Source organism: Furipterus horrens, unplaced genomic scaffold (assembly GCF_987537825.1).
Source record: "Furipterus horrens unplaced genomic scaffold, mFurHor1.1.pri manual_scaffold_4, whole genome shotgun sequence".
NCBI lineage: Eukaryota > Metazoa > Chordata > Mammalia > Chiroptera > Furipteridae > Furipterus > Furipterus horrens.
The window spans coordinates 136,784,155-136,805,880 of NW_028327174.1; the positions used below are offsets into that span (position 1 = coordinate 136,784,155).

The 21,726-nt window shown below is 41.8% G+C and overlaps 1 protein-coding gene across 1 annotated transcript in view; it reads left to right on the forward strand.

Annotated features, from left to right (window-relative positions):
• Positions 1 to 21,726, forward strand: part of SLC24A2 (solute carrier family 24 member 2) — a 243,780-nt gene that overhangs the window by 204,625 nt on the left and 17,429 nt on the right. The window contains exons 5-6 of the mRNA XM_090275816.1: positions 3,456 to 3,554; positions 5,912 to 6,030. Coding sequence (XP_090131942.1) covers positions 3,456 to 3,554; positions 5,912 to 6,030 — 218 coding nt within the window. The remainder of the gene's footprint in view (positions 1 to 3,455; positions 3,555 to 5,911; positions 6,031 to 21,726) is intronic.

Here is a 21,726-nt window from a genome sequence, read left to right on the forward strand (position 1 = left end):
ATCAGTTTTGGAACTGACTTTGGAGGACTCACTGAAACCTGAGCCCCAATCCAACAAGGCGCCTGGGATGCTTAAACTGTCAGATCAGGATGTGGCTAGTTCCCCAATCCTGTAAGTGTAGATTGAGAAAAGGAAAGATGTCAGTGATTCTCCTAAAGCAACTCAAAGCTGTATCACCCTTGCCCCTGAGCTGCTTCTTAGTTTATTTTTCTTTTTCCCCTTATTTACAGATTTCTTCCCATGCCAGGCATTGTGACAAGCCCCTTACACACATTTTCTCACTTAAACTGTGCATTTGACCCATGAGCCAATGTCACTAGACTCCCAATTTAGCAGGAAAACTAAAGCTTAGAGATACTCAGGAACTTACCAAAGCTCACTCAGCAGAACAAGTAAGAGAGAGAGGGCTTAAACTAAGACCTACCTGCCTCCAAGTCACATCCAATTAATCACAATATTGTGCTGTCCTTGACACACATACCCTGCTTGGTGTTCTCCCTAGCCTGTGGCTTCAGGCTGAACTGGTCCTGAAGGTACCATGCCTTCTTACCTCAAGGGTCACTTTGAGAATCAGGTTCTGTGATGCTTCTGCCCCAGAGACTTCATGCTCACTCACTCTCATCCGGTTAGCTCCTTCCTTGCAGCTTCTCTCAAAAGGTGCCCTGTGGTGATCCCAGGGCTGTTTGCTGGTCTGGGCAGAGCATGCCTTGCTTTGTCAGGTTCTGCCCCACCACCCTCAAGGAGCACACCTGGGTGCTCAATTCTGAAGGTGAGCTTTCAACTCCTGCTTTTCTAGAAACTAATCTTTTTTAATTTTTTATTGAATTTATTGGGGGTGACATTGGTTAATAAAATTATATAGAAACTCAGTTTTAAGGGAAAATCCTTGTAGGCCGTGGAACAGCCATTGTCAGCCAGCACTCAGAATGAGGAATGGAAATCAGGTCATGCTAACTGGGACAAAGGTTGAAGTAAAGCAATTGAGGAAGAGGGAGTCAGAGCTTTGCCTCCTGGCAGGCCCCTAGGGTAAACCTGCAGAGAGAACAATAAGGAGGATCCCTCCCACCTTTCAATAGCATCTAAAGTCAAGTGCTGCTGCAGTGGGAAAAGTGGTGACACCATCTAGAAACCCCTAGATGACCTGTGAAAATGTTTGAGAAGCTACAAAATGCCAATTCTACAATCATTTCCTACCCTATTCTCCCAGGCCTCCTTTAGAGAATTTGGAGAAACCATCCCACGCATGACAGTGACCATCAATGCAATATTTCCTGGCAGAGGGAGTGGCTGACCCCTTCCACACTTTTGGGCCTCTTTTATAATCATTTCTCTCTGATATACATCTAAACTCTGAGAAGGTTCTTGTAACCACAAATAATATGCAAGTAGTTGGTTTCTATCAAATATTTTCTCTGCCATGATTCATGACTTTGGGGCGTTACTTGAATCGAGTTATTTCAAGGTTTTATTTCCACAGGCTTATTTGTTTCCTCTTTTGAATACTTTCTTGCTTTATTATTTTATATATAATTTTAAAATAGCAATTATTGATTATCTTTATTTCATAATGCCGCTGAATGTTCCAAGTTCAAAGAATGACCCTGAGACCACAGAGCGGTTTTATTAGGAGAAGCCTCATCTCCTGAAAAGTTTCACAACTTCCTTTTTACTCTTCTAGGCTTTTCCGTAGATGATTTGAGAACTTCTTGAGCTTTCTTCTACAAGAGGTCCCTCTCTGTAGGCTTATATCAGGAGAGTGTGTTAACTCCATGCTTCCTGGGCAACCTCCAGACAATCACAGCCCCCAGCCTACCTCCTCCTTCCTTGAATTCCTTCTTTTTCTCTCCTTTCTTGATCCCTTTTACCTTCTTTTTTCCCCTAGTCCCCGGACTTTCTTTTGTTTCCCTTTTTACTTCCCAGGGTTTCCCTTGGAGATTAAATAGAAACAGCTAAATTCAGAATACTTTAGGAAGTGAACCTAATGCTGACCTTCAACATCCCTCAAGGATGGACATCATGCCCATCCCCTCACCCTTCTTTCTCATTCCTCAAGAAGCCCAAGCCACGTGGAATGTCGTCCTCCCCACTTCCTTTGTGAGTGTGCCCTCCACAGCACATTCAGTACATCCCAGAGGCTGCCTTTTTGGTAGCAAGGCCTGGAGGGTTATGACTAGTGGAGCTTGTGAGCAGAAAGGACTCTGTCCTGTGTCACCTTCACCCTCAGAAGCAACTGATCTCACTCTACTTTACAGCTTCAGTCACTCCCAACCAGTCCCACAAGTCACCACGATTTCCCATGATTTCCATCCATGGTGGGGAGAGGGGGCATGGATGTCAACCTGCCATGCCCCATCCTAGGAGAGACTCTCCAAGAGAAACATGTGGGTTTGGTTTGGTTTGCTTTGCCTTGCTTTTGGTCTAACTAGAAAAGTAGAATGAGACCCCCTGTTAATAAGGTGCTAGAGAACCCAACAACCAGCAAATACCCAGTAGGGAGACCGGAGAGGCCGCAGTGTTTTCAGGAATATATCATATCTGAATCTAGACAATAATCAACCCATTTAAAATGAGGCCCCTTTGTACCTTGAATGTTCCAGGAAAGGGGGGTGGAGGGAATCCAGGATTAAAGAAGAAAGAAAAATATGTTATGGTTTACTAATCTCTATACTTTTGCATGCTTTCTTTCTCTGCTTGTTGCATGCACTTACCCATTAATTAATGTCAATCATGGAAAATAAAGGAAGCATTATACTCTTGGTACAGCTGTTTGAAATGATTCCTTTGAGAATGGTATGTTTTCCAGCACCTCTCTCTAAGCATCTCATCATCAATAGACATTACTTGCTGTGCTCAGTTGATCATTCTTGCCCCAAATCCTCAAATGGAATCAGTTGCCTCTCTGATGCTTTAATTGCAGCTGACTCATCTAATTTGGAAAGCTTTGATGCATGCTCCTGACTTGTTTAGATACTACAATGTTAATTATGATAAATATTTGAAAAACAAAGTCAAATCAGAGAATCCCTGGGCATGACTTTCCACTGTCAAAAGGCAGTTCTGGGATGAGCATTTAATTCCAGAGATATGGCTCTGCTTCCAGAGCAGCTCTGTTTCTTCGGGCTTATTTTGGATCTCAGCAGTAGTGGGAGTTTTGGTGATGACTGGTGCTTCCATTTATTTTGTAAGCAATTGGGAGAGAAGGATGAGATCCAGGTCAAACCTTTTGTCTGTGGTCTGGCCCCTTGAGATTCTCAAATCAAGAAGTGAGCTGAGGAATCCACAAAGGTAAGAAAGTACCCTTCATGCAGGGCTCGGGGCGTTTGGCTTGGGCAAAAAGGAGTGGTCGTTGCTATAATGCAGCATAACTGAGGAAGCCATGGGCCGGCTACACCAATGCCACACGCCTCTATTTTCCTCCTCATCCTGTGTCCTTTCCACCATTTCTCTTGCTTCAGGGAGGTTCAGAGAAAAGGCTTCAATTCTTCACAAGATTGCCAAGAAGAAATGCCAGGTGGATGAGAACGAGAGGCAGAATGGGGCTGCCAATCACGTGGGTGAGTCCAGGGAGACTGGTCTAATGCCTTTCCTTGAGTGTGTGCACGGGAGCAGAGAGCAGGATCCAGTGTGGGGACCCCTGACCCAATGCAGACAGAGCCCTGCTGCTTAGTTCTCTCCTGAGTGTCAAAAAGATTCCACTTTCCCCAGTGGGCACAGGCCATGAATAGACATTGTGTATTACCTGACCTGGGGAGCTTCAAGAAGAGTAAAATGATTCTATGAGGAACCTGAAATAAAACCCACTCCTAAACCAGGCATCTTCCTTGAAGACTAGAAAATCACCTTACTTAAGGGATTCCATGTAAAGAGGACACATACACCCCCATCATTTACTGTTTAATAAAAGGTGAAATTCTTGCCTGGTAACCAAATTTTATATCTATAACACGGCGTACAGTACACCCACTGATTTACCAGGTGGTTCACTTAGTGACTCCTATGCTGAGTGGCAGGACCCCTGCCAAATGACACAGCCTGCCCTTTCTCCGGAATGCAGCAATACCAGCCCAGTGGGTCTTCTCTGGCTGACTTTTTCTGAGCTCCTATGTGACTACATTGGGACATTCAGGCATCTTATTTTAACTTGGACTATGATGTTCCTTCCTCCTTTCCTGTCTGTAACTATCATATAGCTCTCTGATTCTAAATTCAAACTAAATTTACCTAATCTGGATCTATGCTATAAATGATGCTATTGCCAAAGATACTAAAATTATCTGCAGACAAAATTCAACAGTGTTCCATTCAAAATACATGCCACTCCTTAGAAGAGTTTCAGCCACTCCTGTTACTCTGACTTCCAGCTCAGAGAAAATATTTGGCCAAGAAATAGTCCAGATTCTATTGGGAATGAAAAAGAAAAAAGAAAACTGGAAGGACATACTCTAAAATATGAACAATAACTACTTCTTGTGGTTGGGATTATGCATTATATCTGTTTTCCCTGCTCCTTATGCTTCTATGAACTTGGACTCGTTTCTTTGAAATGAGCATATCTTGCTGTTTTATTATAAAAATGCAAAGGCACACCACAAAAGTCTGCATAGGCTGAGTTTTGCTTGTGATATTTAAGTTCCATGACACGAGCTATTTTTTCTGCACCACTTGTTGATTTTTGTGGAATTATTGTGGAATGAGGCAGCTTGGAGGACCAGACTTAGATGCCTGGGTTCAGTCCTAGGCCTCCTCCTAATTAATGGCTGACCTTAGACTTGTATTTAACCCTTCATGAAGAGGTAGGACACATAACCGCAAGGTTGCTTCCTGGGCAGACTAGGTCTCTGAGAGACTGTAACTAAAAAAATAGCGTATGTCCAAAACACATGCTTTACAAAGTGAGTCCAAGAGTTATTTACACATGTTCTTTGGTGATGAGACCTCAGCCTGCCATGTAAAAAGCATGTCATAAGTTAAGACATGCATACTCGGTTAGATACTATGCCTGGGAGGTTGTTTCTTCTCATCTGTTCATGTGTTTTCTTGACCATCTTAACTCCTTCTTCATATCTGATATCCTGTGTTGCTAGGATCAGGTTTGGCCACTGCAGGCTGATCCCAAAGCTGTATTACTTCAGCCAATAGACTCCCCAAAACAAAGTTTTTATATTACCCCATACTTAATTTTTTTAGCTTAAATAACTGAACCAAGCATGCTAGGATAAACTGACATAGCCACACACAGCAGAACATCACATATATATCACCATCACTACTAAAATCATGGGAAGAAAATAAAGTGGAATTCCTATGGCTTTCCATATGTAAATATTTTATGCTTCTATTTCACAACTAAATACATGCATAAACAAACATTTCCTTATGATTTCCAAAATCTGACAACTTCAAATCCAACAATTTTTGTGTAACTCTCAAGTATTTTGATTAATATTTTACCAGTGAGAGACATATTTCGTTCTGAATTTGCTAGAGAAAGAAAATGTTTTAATATGCCTGACAGTGCTCACGTCTGACACTGATGAGCATTCTGACACTCCTGGCACCCTCACATGAACCATGCAGCATCACTGTCCCCTGAAACCCAAAACTTCACCCTGCACAGCCAGAGAGTCTAGGGAACTTAACTTCCCTCCCACCGAAGTCGTGGCAGACCTCAATGGTGCCCAAACATGGATCACCTAGAGCTATTCAAGAGAGCAGCAGTGCTGAGTGTGCTAAAAAGCATGGGGAGGAATGGTACAAAAGTCTTGCCGTTTGTTGCAACCCCAGCCTTCTCACCCCTCAGGGACCGCCATCTTCTCCCTGGGTCCAGTATTTTAGGATGTTCTTTCTAATACGGTTCTTACCCCCATTGACACGATTTGCTTTCTTTGTGTGTGTCCTAATTACGTCACAGAAAAAATAGAGCTCCCAAACAGCACCAGCACAGAAGTTGAAGTGACGCCATCCAGTGAAGCTTCAGAACCTATACAAAACGGAAGTCTCTCCCACAGCATTGAGGCTGCGGAAGCCCAGGTAGGGCTTCTTTTCATTGCTTCCCTGGTCCTCTGTGTTTTGACATCTAGCAGAGCAGCACAGAGCCTACGTTCTCCCTGGAAGCCCATCTCCCAGTGGGGAGGACACAGGCAGTTTTATTTATCCTCATGTGTATTTCCTAGCACCAGCCCAGGGCCCCACATACATCACCTCTCCATCTATTGAATAACACACATATTCTCTAAACCACTGTTTCTTGGAGTGACATTGGAGGACTCATGCATCAAATCATAAAAATGCAGATCCCTAGGCCACACCTCAAACATGATGAAACAGAGTCTCTGGGAAGCAGCACCCAGGGGTCAGCATTTTTAAATTTGCCTCCCAGGTGATTCTTAAGGCATGATCAAGTTTGGTAGCTGCTGCAGTCTGATCCTTCCTCTGTGTCTTTAATGTGTCTTTAAGGTCAAGGTTAACAAAGAAACCACAGCCATTACACCTTGGTGAGCCCTATTTGGCCTTCCCAGTCCCTGCAGCTGAAATAATTATAATACCTAACATTTACAAGTACTGTGTGCCACAGATTGGATGCTGGGTACTTTATATATGTTATCATCTTTAAACCTCACAGCCGAAACTATAGTTATTTAGCATCTCCATTTTATATTCGAGAAAGCTAAAACTGAGCCAGGTGAAGTAGTTCATCAGGATTGCCTGGCTTGTAGGTAGCACAGCTGAGAGCTGATCTCAGGACTGTCCAAACACAGCACCTATACTGTTTCCACCACGCAACCCTGCCTCTGCACCAAAGTTGTTCAGAAAAGTAGGCAGGGAAAAAAGTAAGTAGTGCTTGTTATATTTCTGGATCTCATCCTAATCAAGTGTATCAGAATTTCTAAGGCATAGAGGCCCAAACTTGTATTTTAATCAGGTGCCCTAGGTCAATGTTTCTCAAACTTCTAATATGCCTATAAGTTTCCTGGGAGACCATGTAAAAATTCAAATTTGTTAGGTTGGGACCTGGGCCCAGAATCTGCAATTCTAATGAGCTCCCGGGTGGTTCTGATGTTGCTGGTCCGAGGAGCGCACTTTGAGCAGCACTACCCTAACATCTGAGACCCACTTCTCTAGACAGTTCTCCCTGTGAGCTGAAACGTTCTGCAGCGCCCACAGGGAGAAGCCAGACTGCAGTGGTCTGCCCCAGCACTCTCCTCCCCTGTACACCAGGGTACACTCTGCAGCAGAGGGAGCCAACAAGTCTTCGGGGAAAGTGCTAATGATTGCCTGGTCCCCTTAGTCCTTGAGAGATTATGCAAGGAAAGTTGCTTCACAGAAAGGAAAAAATAAAGATGTTGCACACTTTTCATATACATATCGGTCATTTGTATTTCTTTGGAAAGATAACTATTTAGGTCTTTTGTCCATTTTTTAATTGGGATTTTATTTTTATTTTATTTATTTATTTATTTGCTATTGAGTTGTAAGTTTCCTTATATATTTTGGATATTAACCCCTTAAAAATATATACAGCCTGCAAATATATTCTCCCATTACATAGGTTGATTTTTCATTTTGTTAATTGCTTCCTTTGCTGTGCTTTTCACTATGTATGCTTACATCCAATCATTACATTGTACACCTTAAATATAAAGGATTTTATTTGTCAGTTACACCTCAATAAAGCTGGAAAAAATAACTAGCTAAAGGAAAAGTCAAGGAAAAGGCAGCTCTTGCTGCCCTTGTCTCCTCTGCCTTCTGGGTTCTCACCCTCCTGCCCAGAACCCCGTGGTCCCTCTGCATTAGCTCAGGGGTGAGCTGGCAGAGTGGCTTATGTCCACATGGATAAGCAGCATGTGGCAGCAGGAGGCAGGCCCCAAGGACATCTGGTTACCCTTGGGGATGGCACAGTCACAGGTATGTGGAGGGCAGCCCAGTCACTGTGCCTCTCCGTCTGGCTGGCAGAGGGACATCTGTGCCCCCCATATGGGAGCAACTTGCTACAGGGAAGTGAGAGAGTCCCAACTGCTCCCTCTCTAAGCAGAGCTGTGACCCCAGGTTTCACACCAGGAAACAAGACAGCTTTGTACACTACCCTGATATGCTGAGCTCAAGGACAAACAGATCTTCAGAGAGCCACCCACCAGCTAGCTACAGAACAAGCTAGTAGTGAATTCCAGATCCATCAGGGACAAGGTACCTAACCTCACTTCAGTTTCCTCATCTGCAAAGTACAGGTAATAATAGTACCTGCCTCATTAGGGTTATTGGGAGAACCACATAAGATAATGTACGTGCACAGAGCTAAGTGCTTCCATTTATATTATATGTTCATATTTACCATATAAATACCATAAAGGTGTCCCTGCCCCAAAGGAGCTCAGTGTAGGAAAAGTGAAATTTTATATATATAAATTATGTATAATATTTTTTATATATAATGCTTGGGGTAGTCAGAGAGTAGTAAGTAAATAAACAAACATTTGTGGAAGATAAATCATTATGGTCAATGTCTGTTCAAAGTGCTCTGGGAAGTAAGGATAGAAGCTTCTTAGAAGAGGTAGCATTTGAGCTGGGTATTGATGGCTGAGTAGGAATTTGTCTCTCAGAGAAGGAGGAGATGACCAAGAAGACAATATGTGCAAAGGTATAAAACCTCAAGAGGGCAATTCGTGTTCAGTGATTGGTGACAAGGCCACTGGGACTGGCAACTGAAACACAAGGTGAGGAGTGAGGAGAGATCCACCTGGACAGGTAAATTGGTCTGAAATTCAACTGTTTAATCAGAAAATTTGTAGTGTTCATCTGATTCCTATGTGCCAGGGGATGTGCTGGGCACTGGAGATGCTCACATGTTCTCACAGAGAAGAAGTACTGCAATGAAAACCAAGACATAATTATAGATGCCCATAAGGGCCATGAAGAAAATAAAGCATGATAATGCAGTGGAGGACAGGTGGAGAAGCACCTTTAGGTTGGGAGATGAGGGAAAACTACACTAAGGAGCTGGTGTTTGAACTGAGGCTAGACTCCAAGGAGCCAGCCAAGGCCGCGCGCCCACAGAGGCAGAAATGAGCTTGGCTTGTTTGAGGAACAAAAAAGTCAATGTGGCCAGAAGTATGGAATGGAGATAGTGAGGACGGTGACAATGAGGCTGGACAGGGGGGCCAAGCAGAACTGGCCCAGCTTGTAGATTATGATAAGGACGTTGCCATCCTTCTAGGGCAGCAACAAGCCATTGAGGTTTCTAAATGTGATCTGCACTTGTAAAAGATCCCTGGGGCTGCAGTGTGGGATTGGGTTTGGGGGAAGGAGGTTGTAGAACAAGAGCAGAGAGAGCAGAGGTCACTACAGGTGTTGAGCTGCACACACCAGAGCAGTAGATGTGTGGCAAGACGTGCATGGATTGGGAAGGGCACTGTAGGTACCGTCAGGCAGTCTGAGCTTCCCTAGTTGGGAGAAAAGAGCAGTGGTAGCATCAGATTTGTGTTACAGGGAACTCGCTCCTTCAGAATAGTCAAGAAGACTGGATACAGGGTGGCAAGATAAGAGCCTCTTGGTTCAAGGATCAACAAACTGTGGTCTGTGCCAAATCTGACCTGTGGCCTGTTTCTGTACAACCCATGAGAGAAGAATGTTTTTGCATCTTTAAAGGTTTTTTTATTTTTTTAAGCAGCAGTATATATGACAGAGATCATATGGATCACAAAGACTAAAATATTTACTATCTGGCCCTTTACAGAAAAAGTTTGCCCACCCCTAGTTTGGACCATCTGCATCCTTTAAAAAAAAAAAATGGATGAGGATGCCCTTCATATACTGATGTGGAATTGTCTCCAATATATGCTGTTAAGTGAAAAGGGCAGCATGCCAAACTCCATTCAGTATACTACATTTCTGTGAGAGGGAAAAAGGAGGGAAATAACATAGGCATTTGCTTGGAATGCTACTGAAGAAACCCGTCATGCTGATTACCTCCAGAAGAGGGGCCTGGGTTATATGAGGAACTGGTGTGAGAGGCAGGCTTTTCGGTATGCAGCGTTCTGTAACTTTTGAATTTTAAAACTCTTAACTGTATTACCTATTCAAAAAATGTAATAATCACTGGTGAGTTAAATTAAAATAGAAGCAGTATGCTTTAGTGGTTTAAGAGCAGAGACTCTGGAGAGACACCACGTGAATTCAAATTCCAGATCTGCTACTTACCAACTGTGTGACTTTGAACCAATTACTAACTCTCTGTTCCCTACTTTTTTTCTGTGCAAAACGCGGATAATAACAGAACCTACTTCATATTATTGTTGTGAGAATAAAGTGCTCTTAACAGTTCTTGGCACACAGGAAGCATTGCATAGGTATTTGCTATTATTAGAAGCACTTAGTAAAACTTTTTTTAAATGACTATCAAGGTCTGGATGGCAACGGCTGTGGCATGAGTGGCAGTGGCTGGATTTAGACGTTTCTGAGGCCGAATGGAGAAGATCTGATGATAAGTCGGCCCTATTGAATGAACAAGAAAAGGAAGTTGTGGATGATGCTGAGATTTCTGAGCTGGGAAGACTGGGTGTCAGGGTGAATGAGGGCTGTGACTCCAGAGTTAGGAAAAGGATATGAAGTTGGAATGGTCAGGCAAACCCAAGTGGTTTCACAGAGATGGTCCAATGCATTTTATTGTGTTAGTTTTCTTTCTCTCCCAGTTGTGTTTTTTTATCAAGCTCCATGAATAATGAGGTGTGCATCCTGACACTATTAATGGATGTGATGAGCCCCATACACCACATGCTCATCACTGGGATTCTCCTGAGAGACTAGTTTCATGTAATTAACCTGTTGTTTTTAAAACCCTATTTATAAGTGAACTAACTTTATATCAACACCTCATCTCAACTAGCTTTCTTCAGTACAGACTTTATCCTGGCACTTAAGAGCATTTTAAAATAGTCTCTCACAGAGGAAACCCCTTTGCAGGAGTTTTTGCTTCATCTGTGTATTCTGTGGAATGAAGAAAATAATTTGACTTCTTAACTGGCTTAGTGTTAATTATCTTTTGCCGGTGACTGTTTACACTATATTGTTGATTCTAATGTAGAGGGAGCGGATTGGAGCTGACACTGAGAATTTACCAACCTTCTAAATTTTCAATGTTGGTAATTTATTCAAGTTTGAAGGACAATTCGAGGAAATATTCTCTCCCACCCAGAGCCCAGAACATTTTTTACATTTCAATTCTGTCAGTCTAGACGAGAGCTAGGTGATTGCACATGCTGGCTTGCTCCAAAAAGCCACCTGCCCTGCCACATCACAGTCCTCGATGCCACCCCATCAAGCCCTTTAAATACACACTCACAGTGAAAGAGTAGAAGAGGAAATGCCTTGCAAATTTTGTAGATTCTGAAATCTGAAAATTTAACTTGCTATTAAATTGTGTCCTACATGTTCATGTGTATTGTGAGATGGCTTTTTATATGTTGCAACTTTTATTTTATTTCATGTCCAAAATTTCTCTGTCCTTAGGGAGATTAGAATTGTCCTGGCTTAGGTTAAGAGTTGCCCAGATGCACCAGTGGGCAAGTAGATTTATATTAAAAAAAGCAGACTCTTAGGAAAAAGAGAGAAATATATGTTTGTGTGTGTGTGTGTGTACAAACATAGATAGAAAGATAAATAGATGCAGAGATATGTGTAAAATGCAAGCTTTTTCTTATTTCCTCACTTTACAACTTAAGTATTACCTTACCATGTTAAGTACTTCCTATCTCCCTTTGGAAATTCACCCCTGACTTTATTTGTCCTCAGTTCAGAATTGGTCTTTACCTAAACTCAGTAAAATTTTTAAAAACTGCTTTCATAAAGCCCCATAGTGTAGATAAAAAACCGTTTGAGTGCTTTGTAACTAAGGATGAGCAGGGAAGGATGATAGAAGTGATTGTGATTTTAGGTTTCTCTTTAAAAAGTGCCTAAAGACATCTCCTATTAAATTTGGATCTCTGAGGCTAGTAAAAAAGCATCCTTATCAAGGAGAGCAGTTCGTTTTGGATTGTTGTTGTTTAAAGTTAGGGCTATAATTTTAGAACCCCCTCAGAGAGACTTCATAATCAACATAGATCCAAAACATTAGCTCTGGTAGGGATTTCCAAGATTATCTAAGTAGATGGCACTTAGAATCCATATGATTCTTTTTTTCTAAAATATTACCCTTAGGCCCTGGCTGGTGTGGAGCAGTGGATTGACTGTGGCCTGCATACCAAAAGGTTGCCAGTTAGATTCCCGGTTAGGACACATGCCTGGGTTTTGGGCCAGTTCCCCAGTTGAGAGCATGCTCTCCCTGTCTTTCTCCCTCCCTTCCTATCTCTAAAAAATAAATAAGTAAAATCCTTTTTTTTAAGATTTTAAATAATAAAATAAAATATTACCCTTAGTTAGGAAATGTTTACATTCCTACCAGTGTTGAGTTTTCACAAAGAGTTTGCAAACCTCAAACCCTCTTGTTATGTGAATGATTAATAGGCATTTTTTAGCTTTTAATAAAAAGGAAAAAACTTCATTACCACCTTGAAAAAAAAATGCTGACATTAATATTAGTGTTCCTATGAGTAACTCTAATCCAATTGGTCATTAAATGATAAGAATGATTTTTGAATTATATTTTATGATTCTCCAGTTGCTTTTATGTTGGCTGATCTTTTATGATTTGTATCAGCAGGATTTACGAAGCCCATGAAACCTATGAGAAAACCAATTTACAACAGCAATACAGAAAGAAACCTATCTTATCAGTAGGTTGCACCTCAGAATTATTGGGGTAAAATGCAAAGTGAAGGAAAGCAATTGCATTTCACCAGACTCTCCAAACACCATTTTACATTATAATAAATGGTTTCTTGGCTTCTGGGCAAACTAACATCCAGACAGCCTCATCACTCACAGCAAAATATTTTGAGACCTTGGTTTCAATTCAAACTATGCAGAAGCAAATTAAGCTTTTTCAGGTTGCCAATGCTTAGACAAATCTTATCATTTTTTGTTTTATATGTTAAATTCTTTTTTATTGTATTTTTTTCATTTCCGTTTGTCCCCCCATACTCTTTTCTACCTCCACCCACACCCTTGTCCCCCAACTCCTACAATCACCACACTGTTGTCTGTATCCATGAGTTATGCTAAATTCTGTATGTTAGATTTTTTCCATCTATGTATAAAACAAACCATATGATAGTAATATAAGAGGAGTGAATTATTTCCTGTCACTAGGAGAGCAGAGATTTATCACTTTTTTAAAACTCTGTTACTTAAATGTTAGCTCTGTTGGTTCAGCTTATCCACACAGAAGGCAAGACAAATGTCTCAGCTTGTGCTATCTTGCAGAAAGGGATGCTTTTTGGTTTACCTCTTTTTGACTTACCTCTTAGAAAAAGATAAGTGATGGAAACATAGAAGATAAGAGCAGAATGGCGAGAATGAGGGGCATTAATAAAAATACAAATGCAAAGACACTGAGAAACAAAAATGAAGAGATTTTTCTAAGGCTCAATCAAGAATGAGTTGGGGGAAGGGAATTTTAAAAATAAATTACAGTAAGTGAACCCAATGATTTATTGCAAAGTCAAAAAATTATTTAAAAATTAGATCTTTAAAAAAGATAAATATGACATTTTGTTATGGCAGCCCGAGAAGACTAATACACTGACCATATGGATATCATTTTTTTATCGTATTTCCTTGGTACTAAAGCACAGGTGTGATTTAAGCTGATAGAATGGAAAGCACTTAGGAATTTGTCTTGGGAGGCACCTTCCACTTGCCAAATAGTTGTTGGTTTCAGAGCCTCTCACTTTATTAAATTGTGACTGTGCATTTTTGGTGGTTCTACCTTTGAGAGTTCCAACTCTACTATTGTTTTTAACTCTGCACAAAACACAGAATCAAGGTGTCACAATATTTTGAGTCTTGCCAACTGTTTGGAAGTTTTGTTTCTGATAGAAACTCTACGTACAGCCTACCTCCTGAAATAAAATAGCATCCTCTCCTTAGGGCTGTGGAATTTTCCCTTTTATGTTATTTATTCATATTACCTAAGAGGAAAATAAATTAGATTGTTGGCATTACTACAGTCAATGACTGGGCAGTAAATGTCGAATGAATGGATAGATGGAAGAACAAAATTATCAGTTTCCACTTCCATATAAAAATTGATTTATAGAATTTTGTGGCTGGAAGTGTCATGTTTCACCTAGCCAAACTACTTTCTCGTGGATATCTGATAATTTCCTTGAATATTTATTAAAATAATAATAATAACCAACATTTATTGAGTGTTTACTATGTGCCAAACACTATTCGAAGTGATTTTTATGGATTATCTCGGTCACTTCTGTAACAGCAATAATGTTGTAGAGGAACATTGTGGAGCAGAAGTGGGTCTTTGTCTATAAATCCCTTCTCCAAGAGTCCCCTTATTAGTTAAGGCAATGTCAAGGTTTCCTCCCTCCCCAGGAGCCTCCCACACAGGCACTAACAGCTTTTCACCAGTTCCCAAGGAGACCTAATTGGAAAAGTAAGGCATGCCACCTCTGTCAAAGACAGTATTTTTAATGCTTCAGTACTGAAAGAGAACGGAGCGGGAGGGGGAGCAGAGAGTCCCTGTTCAAAGATGTGCTGTTTGTTGTGCAGATTCTTCAGCTGAGGTTCTATTAGCCTTTGAACACTGAATGCTGGAGTCCGCAAATCGTCCGCCTCCTATTTCAGTCCTTGCTAAAGTTAGCCTCAGGAAAGTTTATTATTGCAAAGGGTGTAATCCATCTTCTACAGCGTCCCCTTGAAATTCATTTTAGAGGTAGCCAGTGCAGGATTATCCATGGTTATGGGAATCAGGGGGCACATCACGCCATGAAATACACATAAAGTCTCAAGGCCTCATTTTGGCCATTGGTATACTTGGTTGTCACCTCCTTCTACATCAAGCCTAGGCTATATTTCTGCACTTTTTTCTTGGACACAGATGTCAAAGAACAATTCTTTCTTCTTTCTCTATACTTGAAGCCTTGACATTCACTGAAATCCTATCAGCACTCTCATTTTTAAAATTTGTACCTGGATCCTTGGAGATATCACCCAATTAAATGTCAATTAAATGTTTAATGTTTACTATAGCTGGGAATTTTTTATTCAATAGGTCAAATTTATTATAAAATAAAGCTGGGAAGCCTGGCATGATTGGGCATAAAGCACATTTATACCTATCTGTAGGATGGAATGATGGAGGCATCATAGAATGCAGAAAGAGCCTCAGGCTTGGAGTGAAGAGGGTCACTCCGGCCCAGCCTCACACTGAGAACCTCCTGTGGCATATCACTTTGTGTCAGCATCCTCATCTGTCAAATTGGGGGGGGGGGGGGTCTCAATAAGTCAGGGCTCTTTAACTCTGAAATTCTGGGACTGCTCCTCTTGGAGACTCAAACTCCTATTCTAAATGATTGCAGAGGTCTGTGGTTGCAGCTTGTCTTTCCTGAGCTACTGGTATCTGTACAATGAATTAAATGACAAATTCTTGGACAGGAGGGTTGTCCCACCTTAAAGCAGTCTAGGGGACAAAGAAGTTCTGCCTCACAGTGGCAAGGTTTTTAAAGACCACTGGAGCCTGAAAGGCAATGAGGTACACCGGGACCAGATCACACATAATATCTGTTCTTTGGCTACTCCAACATTTCCATTGATTTGCCTAAAGTCACACAGCTAGTTAGTCACAGAGATGAGATTAATGGCAGACAGGAAGAGAATCAACATTGATTGATCCCCTGGTCTCTACCAGGCATGGTGCATCCTACAATTGCCTGAGTTACTACCCCCCAGTCTATACATGAATGCCTCCCACATAGTCTAGACATTTCACATGTGTTATTAGTGCCTTTTTAAAAACTTTCTTGAGTATGACATTTTTAATATTCTTGATGCACCTACCCAATCTCACTTCTTAGGCTCAACAACTGTTTTATGGATCTAGTCACCCTCTTATTAACCCTTCTGGGCCCTGCTGGTGACTCCCAGCATGCACAGTACTCTGGAAGCTTTGCAGCATTAGGTCATTCATGTGGGCATCTTTGTGGCTAAACAACGTGAAGATATAACTTTTTTCTACAGATATAAATTATAGAAATAGCAACAACAAATATGTTAAGGACAATTCTGTTTAAGTAGAAATAAAAATGACTTAAAATCTTCACCTTCTCCCAGTTTGATCATAGCCTACTGCTTTAGAGTAAATGGATTATATTTTTATATGGATTTTTAGTGCTGGGCATTTTGTTTTAGTCAGCATCATGCCAAGCTGAAGGCGCTCCCCAATGAGAAGAGAGGCGGCACTCATAAGTGCTGAAGTGCGTGGTCCTTTTGTGGAGGGATAGAGAAGTGAGAACTTTACTTCCAGCTTGAATCATACGGCCAAATGAGATTGCTTCTTGTTGACTGGAGAGGAGATGTTATTACCAATCAATAACACTGAACTTGAAGGTGGCCTATTTTCAGATGCCTCTGGGTTTCCATTTTAATTCTCTGATACAAAAGATTGCATTAAAGTGGACTCACCTTCACACTGAAATCTTGCACAGTGCCCTTCACAGACAAGAATAAGAAATTAGGCTGCTTCAAGAGAAAAATTTCTCTGGCTATAGATGTAACCTCTGGAGATCTAATGTTTATTCTGGGGCAAACCATCCATACCAGGACCAAGTAGGAACAGTGTAAGGTGCACATACAAAAAAGCCAAACAGGTTCCCATGAGAGTAGGCTGGTACTACTCCTCCCATTCTCTAGATAAATAAATATCAAAATAGGTTGATTGCTTCAGAGACCTCCCAACAGATGCTAACTGACTCCTGCAACTGCTCTCTTCTATCTGTAGATGTTCTGTGGCCAGAACTCCAGATACCGGCCTTCAGTGTTGATAAGTAAATTCTAGAAGGATTTTGTCCATTTGTCACGAGGTATCACTTAGAATAACATCTTCTCCTGCCTCACCATCTTTGCTAAATTTATCCCCAAAATTCTATTACAGCACTGAGGAGTTTGAGTTTCAGGTCTGCCCTACCTTGTTTCACAAAGATTTGAGGCTGCTAACAAAAATATATGTGATGAAAAAGGTTAAAATAATCATTTTGAGAGAATTCAGCAAAGGATGTGAAGGAAAGAAAGAGTAAGACTGCAGAGAGGTGTGCTGTGATTGCTGGACAGGGGTTACAAATTTGGCTGTGAAATCCCCAGTGGAAATCAAAGGAAAAATAGCATCATTTACCTGATTCACAGTATTTCTAAGACTTTTTCAAAGTTTCTCAAAAGAAGCATGACTTTTTCTAGTGCTGATATATGAAAGATATTTCTCCCTTGATTCCTCAAAAAGAGGACACTGGATCAGCCCGGAGAAGCTTCCATTGTGAGCAACCAAAAGCCCAAAATAACTGCAGCTTGAGTAAAATAGAAATGTAGTGTAGGCAGTGGAGGCAGCCCAGGGCTAGAATGGCTCTTGCTAGGTATCAGGGGCTCAGATCCTTTCATACTGTTTCTCCACTTCATGGTCCAAGACAGCTGTTCAAGCTCTGACCAAATGTCCCCATTCCAGCCAGCAGGAGCTGGAAAGGAATGATGAAGGACACACCTTCACCCTATACAAATACATCCTGGAAATTGCAGAAGATCCTTGTGATGACGTCCCAGTCACCCAGAACCTAATTACATGGCCACACCTTGTTGCAAGAGAGGCTGAAAATGGAGTCTTTATTCCAGGCCTAGTAACAGTGGGCTCCCTGTCACTAAAGCAGACGGGCAGTATATTAATTTGCTAGGGCTGCTATAAGGAAACAACTTGGACTGGGTGGCTTAAAAAACAGAAATGTATTTCCTCACAGTTCTGGAGGCTGGAAATCCAAGACCAAGGTGTTCTCAGGGTTGTTTTCCTCTGAGGCCTCAGTTCCTGATTCCAGATGGCTGCCTTCCTGTGTCCTCACCTGGCCTTCCCTCTCTGCATGCAAACCCTCGACGTATCTGTGTGTGTCGTACTCTCCTCTTCTAATAAGGACACCAGTAATGTTGCCTAAGGACCCACCCTAATGGCTTCATTTTAATTTAATCACCTATTTAAAGGGGCCCTACCTCCAAATACAGTCACATTCTGAGGTGTGGAGGAACAGGGCTTCAACATATGAACTTGGGGAGAGCACAATTCAGTCCATAACTGGCAGAACAGATACCGGAGAACAATCAGAAGCTCTTGCCACATATTCTGCCAGCATCTCTGTAACTGGGTAAATACGTTTTTTTAGAGCCATTTGTTCTGTCTCCCCTGTAAAATTCAAGTCTCTTGGAAACCAAGAGTCCTAGGACACAGCAACACCGCTTTGCACCTAAAGGCACTCAGTGCATGCCTGCTGGCGATTATGGCTACTGCCCAAGGAATCACGGCTGGAGCAAAGATTGGAGGACAGGATTCCTGATTCTACCCTCTGCTCTTCCCACCATGTGCTGAGTCCTTCAGGGTCTGATAGCCAGCAGACCACTATGTGGGAACTGAGAGTAATAGGTTTTAGTCTCAGATTTTTCATATCAGAGGTCACAAAGCCCTAAAGTAGTGATTGCTGGCCCTGGTTTGGCATAATTCTAGGGTTCCCACAGAGATTCCCTGTAGGTTTCAAATTATTTTAAGTCCTTATAGTAAAAGCTGTTTGAATTTTTTCTGGGTCACTTTAACTTGTTTTGTTTTCTATGGACACCACAACTCTAGGAAAAGTTGGAAAATCAGTGCCCAAACCTCAGTAGGCTCTCCCTGGGGCTAAAACTAATGAACATACCAGCAGTCCCAGCCTGGGCAAAGGCAAACAGGCCCCAGACTTGGAAAGGAATTTTTTCCCACTTTTCTAATCATTTTGCAAGCTGTTTGTTGCCCATTGAACCAGAGTGAGATTGCACTTGGAAAGAAGACAAAGAAAATTTCCCCTAAAATACGCTGACAGCCTGGCTCCCAAGACACCTCTCAAATTCACCCCAGGGTTCTGGGCTCTTATACTTCTCTATAGAAGAACTGGTCCCCCAAGAGGCTATTAAGTCCCATGAAGAGCACTGTTTGTATGGCCTAAGACACAGTCTCTCCTTGTCCATTTCTTCCCTAGCAGCAGCCCCTCGAATGCATCTTTTGGAAGCTGTACAATATAGCTAATTGTTTGAGTTGGACAGTAGTGTATTTAGAGCTTATGCATCTAAACAGACAATTATTTTCTGCTATTTGCTAGTGGCACCGCCTGCCTGGTGACTTTGGCAGATGGAGAAAGGAGCTAATCCCGTAGGTTATAAGCAGAAGGGTTATTGATGAAATGTCACCATCTGTTGGTGTCATTAAAATGATATGAGTCATAAAGAGTTGCTTATGTTTTTTTCTCACAAAAAGGTTAGCTTAGAGTTTAGAAAAAGTTGCTATAAATTGCAGGTGGTAGTGGGAGACCAGAATGGAGTGACATCCCTGGAGGGGGAGGAGCCTTGATGAACTCTGCTGGGTCTTCAGGAAAGTGCTGCGATCCTCTGACTAAATGAAACCACATCTCTCACACGACATGGTGCACCTCTTCAGAAGGATAAAATGGCTTAACTCTCCCAGGGTCCTCCCCAATTCTGAGGCATCTATCAGGTAGGGAGGGGAAAGACACTTATTTGGGTTAACAAAAAAGATCATGTCTGGGAGGGAACAGTTAAAATGCACTTGTCTGCTTAATCTTCATTGGCCCCATTGCACAGAGAGTATTCATACAGCCAGCTGACACCCTGGGAGGCTGGTGATCTCAATAGGGAATGATATTCTTTACATCTGCTGTATCTCCTGGAGGAAATGGAGGTGGCTCAGAAGGGGAACCAGGGACAGCGCCGCCCATGCTTCCATCACGGATAGGAGCCAGGAGGCATCAGAACAGAGTAAGGAAAGCAGTGGGTGGACCACAACAAATCGCCCAGCGAAGGAGCCAGCTTTTGGTTTTGTTGACTTTATTGATTTTCTGGTTGCAATTTCACTGATTTCCGCTCTCATATTTTAAATCTTCTGCTTACTATGGGTTTAATTTGCTCTTCTTTTTCTAGTTTCCTAAGGTAAAAATGTAGATTATTGATTTTAGATCTTTTTTTTCCCCAACATATTACATAGCAAAGGGATGGAGAGTGTGAGCAGTATATTTAATGAAGATCCAGATAACCAAAATAAATTGTGCCGATTTCCTAATTCTACCTTATTACCTAATCTTCTTAATCCTCTCATATTTGCTGTTTGTAAACTATCTTACCCACTGCCAAGGACATACACACAAAGAGAAAGAAACTATTATTACTAAACTTGTCCACTATGGCTTAAAGTTCCTTTTTAATTATTGTTATTATTTTTAATTTAGCTCCTGGAGAGAGAGTGTGGGTGATTATGTAAGCCACTCCAAATCCTTTTGGCAGTGTTAGTATTTAAATACCTCTAGTTGAGTCCTTATTCCCTATCCAACTGGTGTGAACCTGCCCCACCTGCCAGCTCCTTGGGGAAAGAGGTGCTGGTGGGAGTCGGTGCTGCTACTTGAAATAGTGCATGATGTCGAAGCAAAGCCACAGGGGCAGGAGCTTTATGAAGCCTGTGCAGTTATTTATATGGTCTCAAAAGGAAGCATCCTGGAAAAGTTCCTGCTGATATTTTTAGATCTGATGCTTGGTCCTGCTGCTGCACTTTCATTTTTAAGCAAGCGGGGATGGAAGTGATAGATGCTGTCTGCTGGGCTGTTTTGGAGGCTTGGAGGGCCCATCTGACAGGCTGATGGTCGTCCTGCCACAGCCCAGATCCACCTTCTGTCTCTCCTAGCTCTGGGACTTCAAAAGCTGCTGACTTCAGCCAGTGATGAATTAAACCTTGGCTACCTGATGCCAAGTCGGAAACTCTGATGTTTATCCCCTGGCTCTTAGGCCTTGTGAGGTTGACACTTACAGATTCGGTGTCTTGCTTACTGTCCTCTGCTTCTCTGAGAATGGGACATATGTCTGCATAATAAGCCTTTTGCTGGAAGTAAAATTGTTTAGAATTTAACAAAGTGATTAAACTATTAAAACTCACAACCGCCCAATAATCCACGAACTTAACTCTTCCAGAGTCAGTGAAGGGAGTTGAGTATTGTTACTGAATTATTGCTGTAGTTACTTTCATTTGCCCACTCAAATCAGTGCTCTAAATAAATAATAAAAGTTCTAAGTTTTTAAAAAAATATTTTTCCCAAGAATTTCTATGATGAATCCTGTGTCTTTATACTCAAGGAGAGGGTAGAAGGACAAGGTGGGCATCAGGGTCTTTTACTCTGCAGATATGATTTCTCATAAAAAAGCTCATGGATTGTAGCTGTAGCCCACTTCAGCTGAATGATCAGTTCATTTGAGAAGCTGAAGAGTGTTCAGGGGGGGAAAAGGAAGTTATTAAGTCCCCGTGGCTGGGCATTGTATTGTTTGTCCCCAGGATTCAGACTGTAACAGCTGGGATCTCTTACAAACGGGTGAGATTGCTGGGATGACCTGAGAAAAATTCTGAGGCTCAGAGGCTCAGAGCTTCCACCCTTACTATGTGCTCTTGCTCTCTGGTGGCCTGTGGACATTACCATCATTTTTGTTTTGCTATTTCTCTCTCTCTCTCTCTCTCTCTCTCTCTCTCTCTCTCTCTCTCTCTCTCTCTCTCTCTCTCTCTCTCTCTCT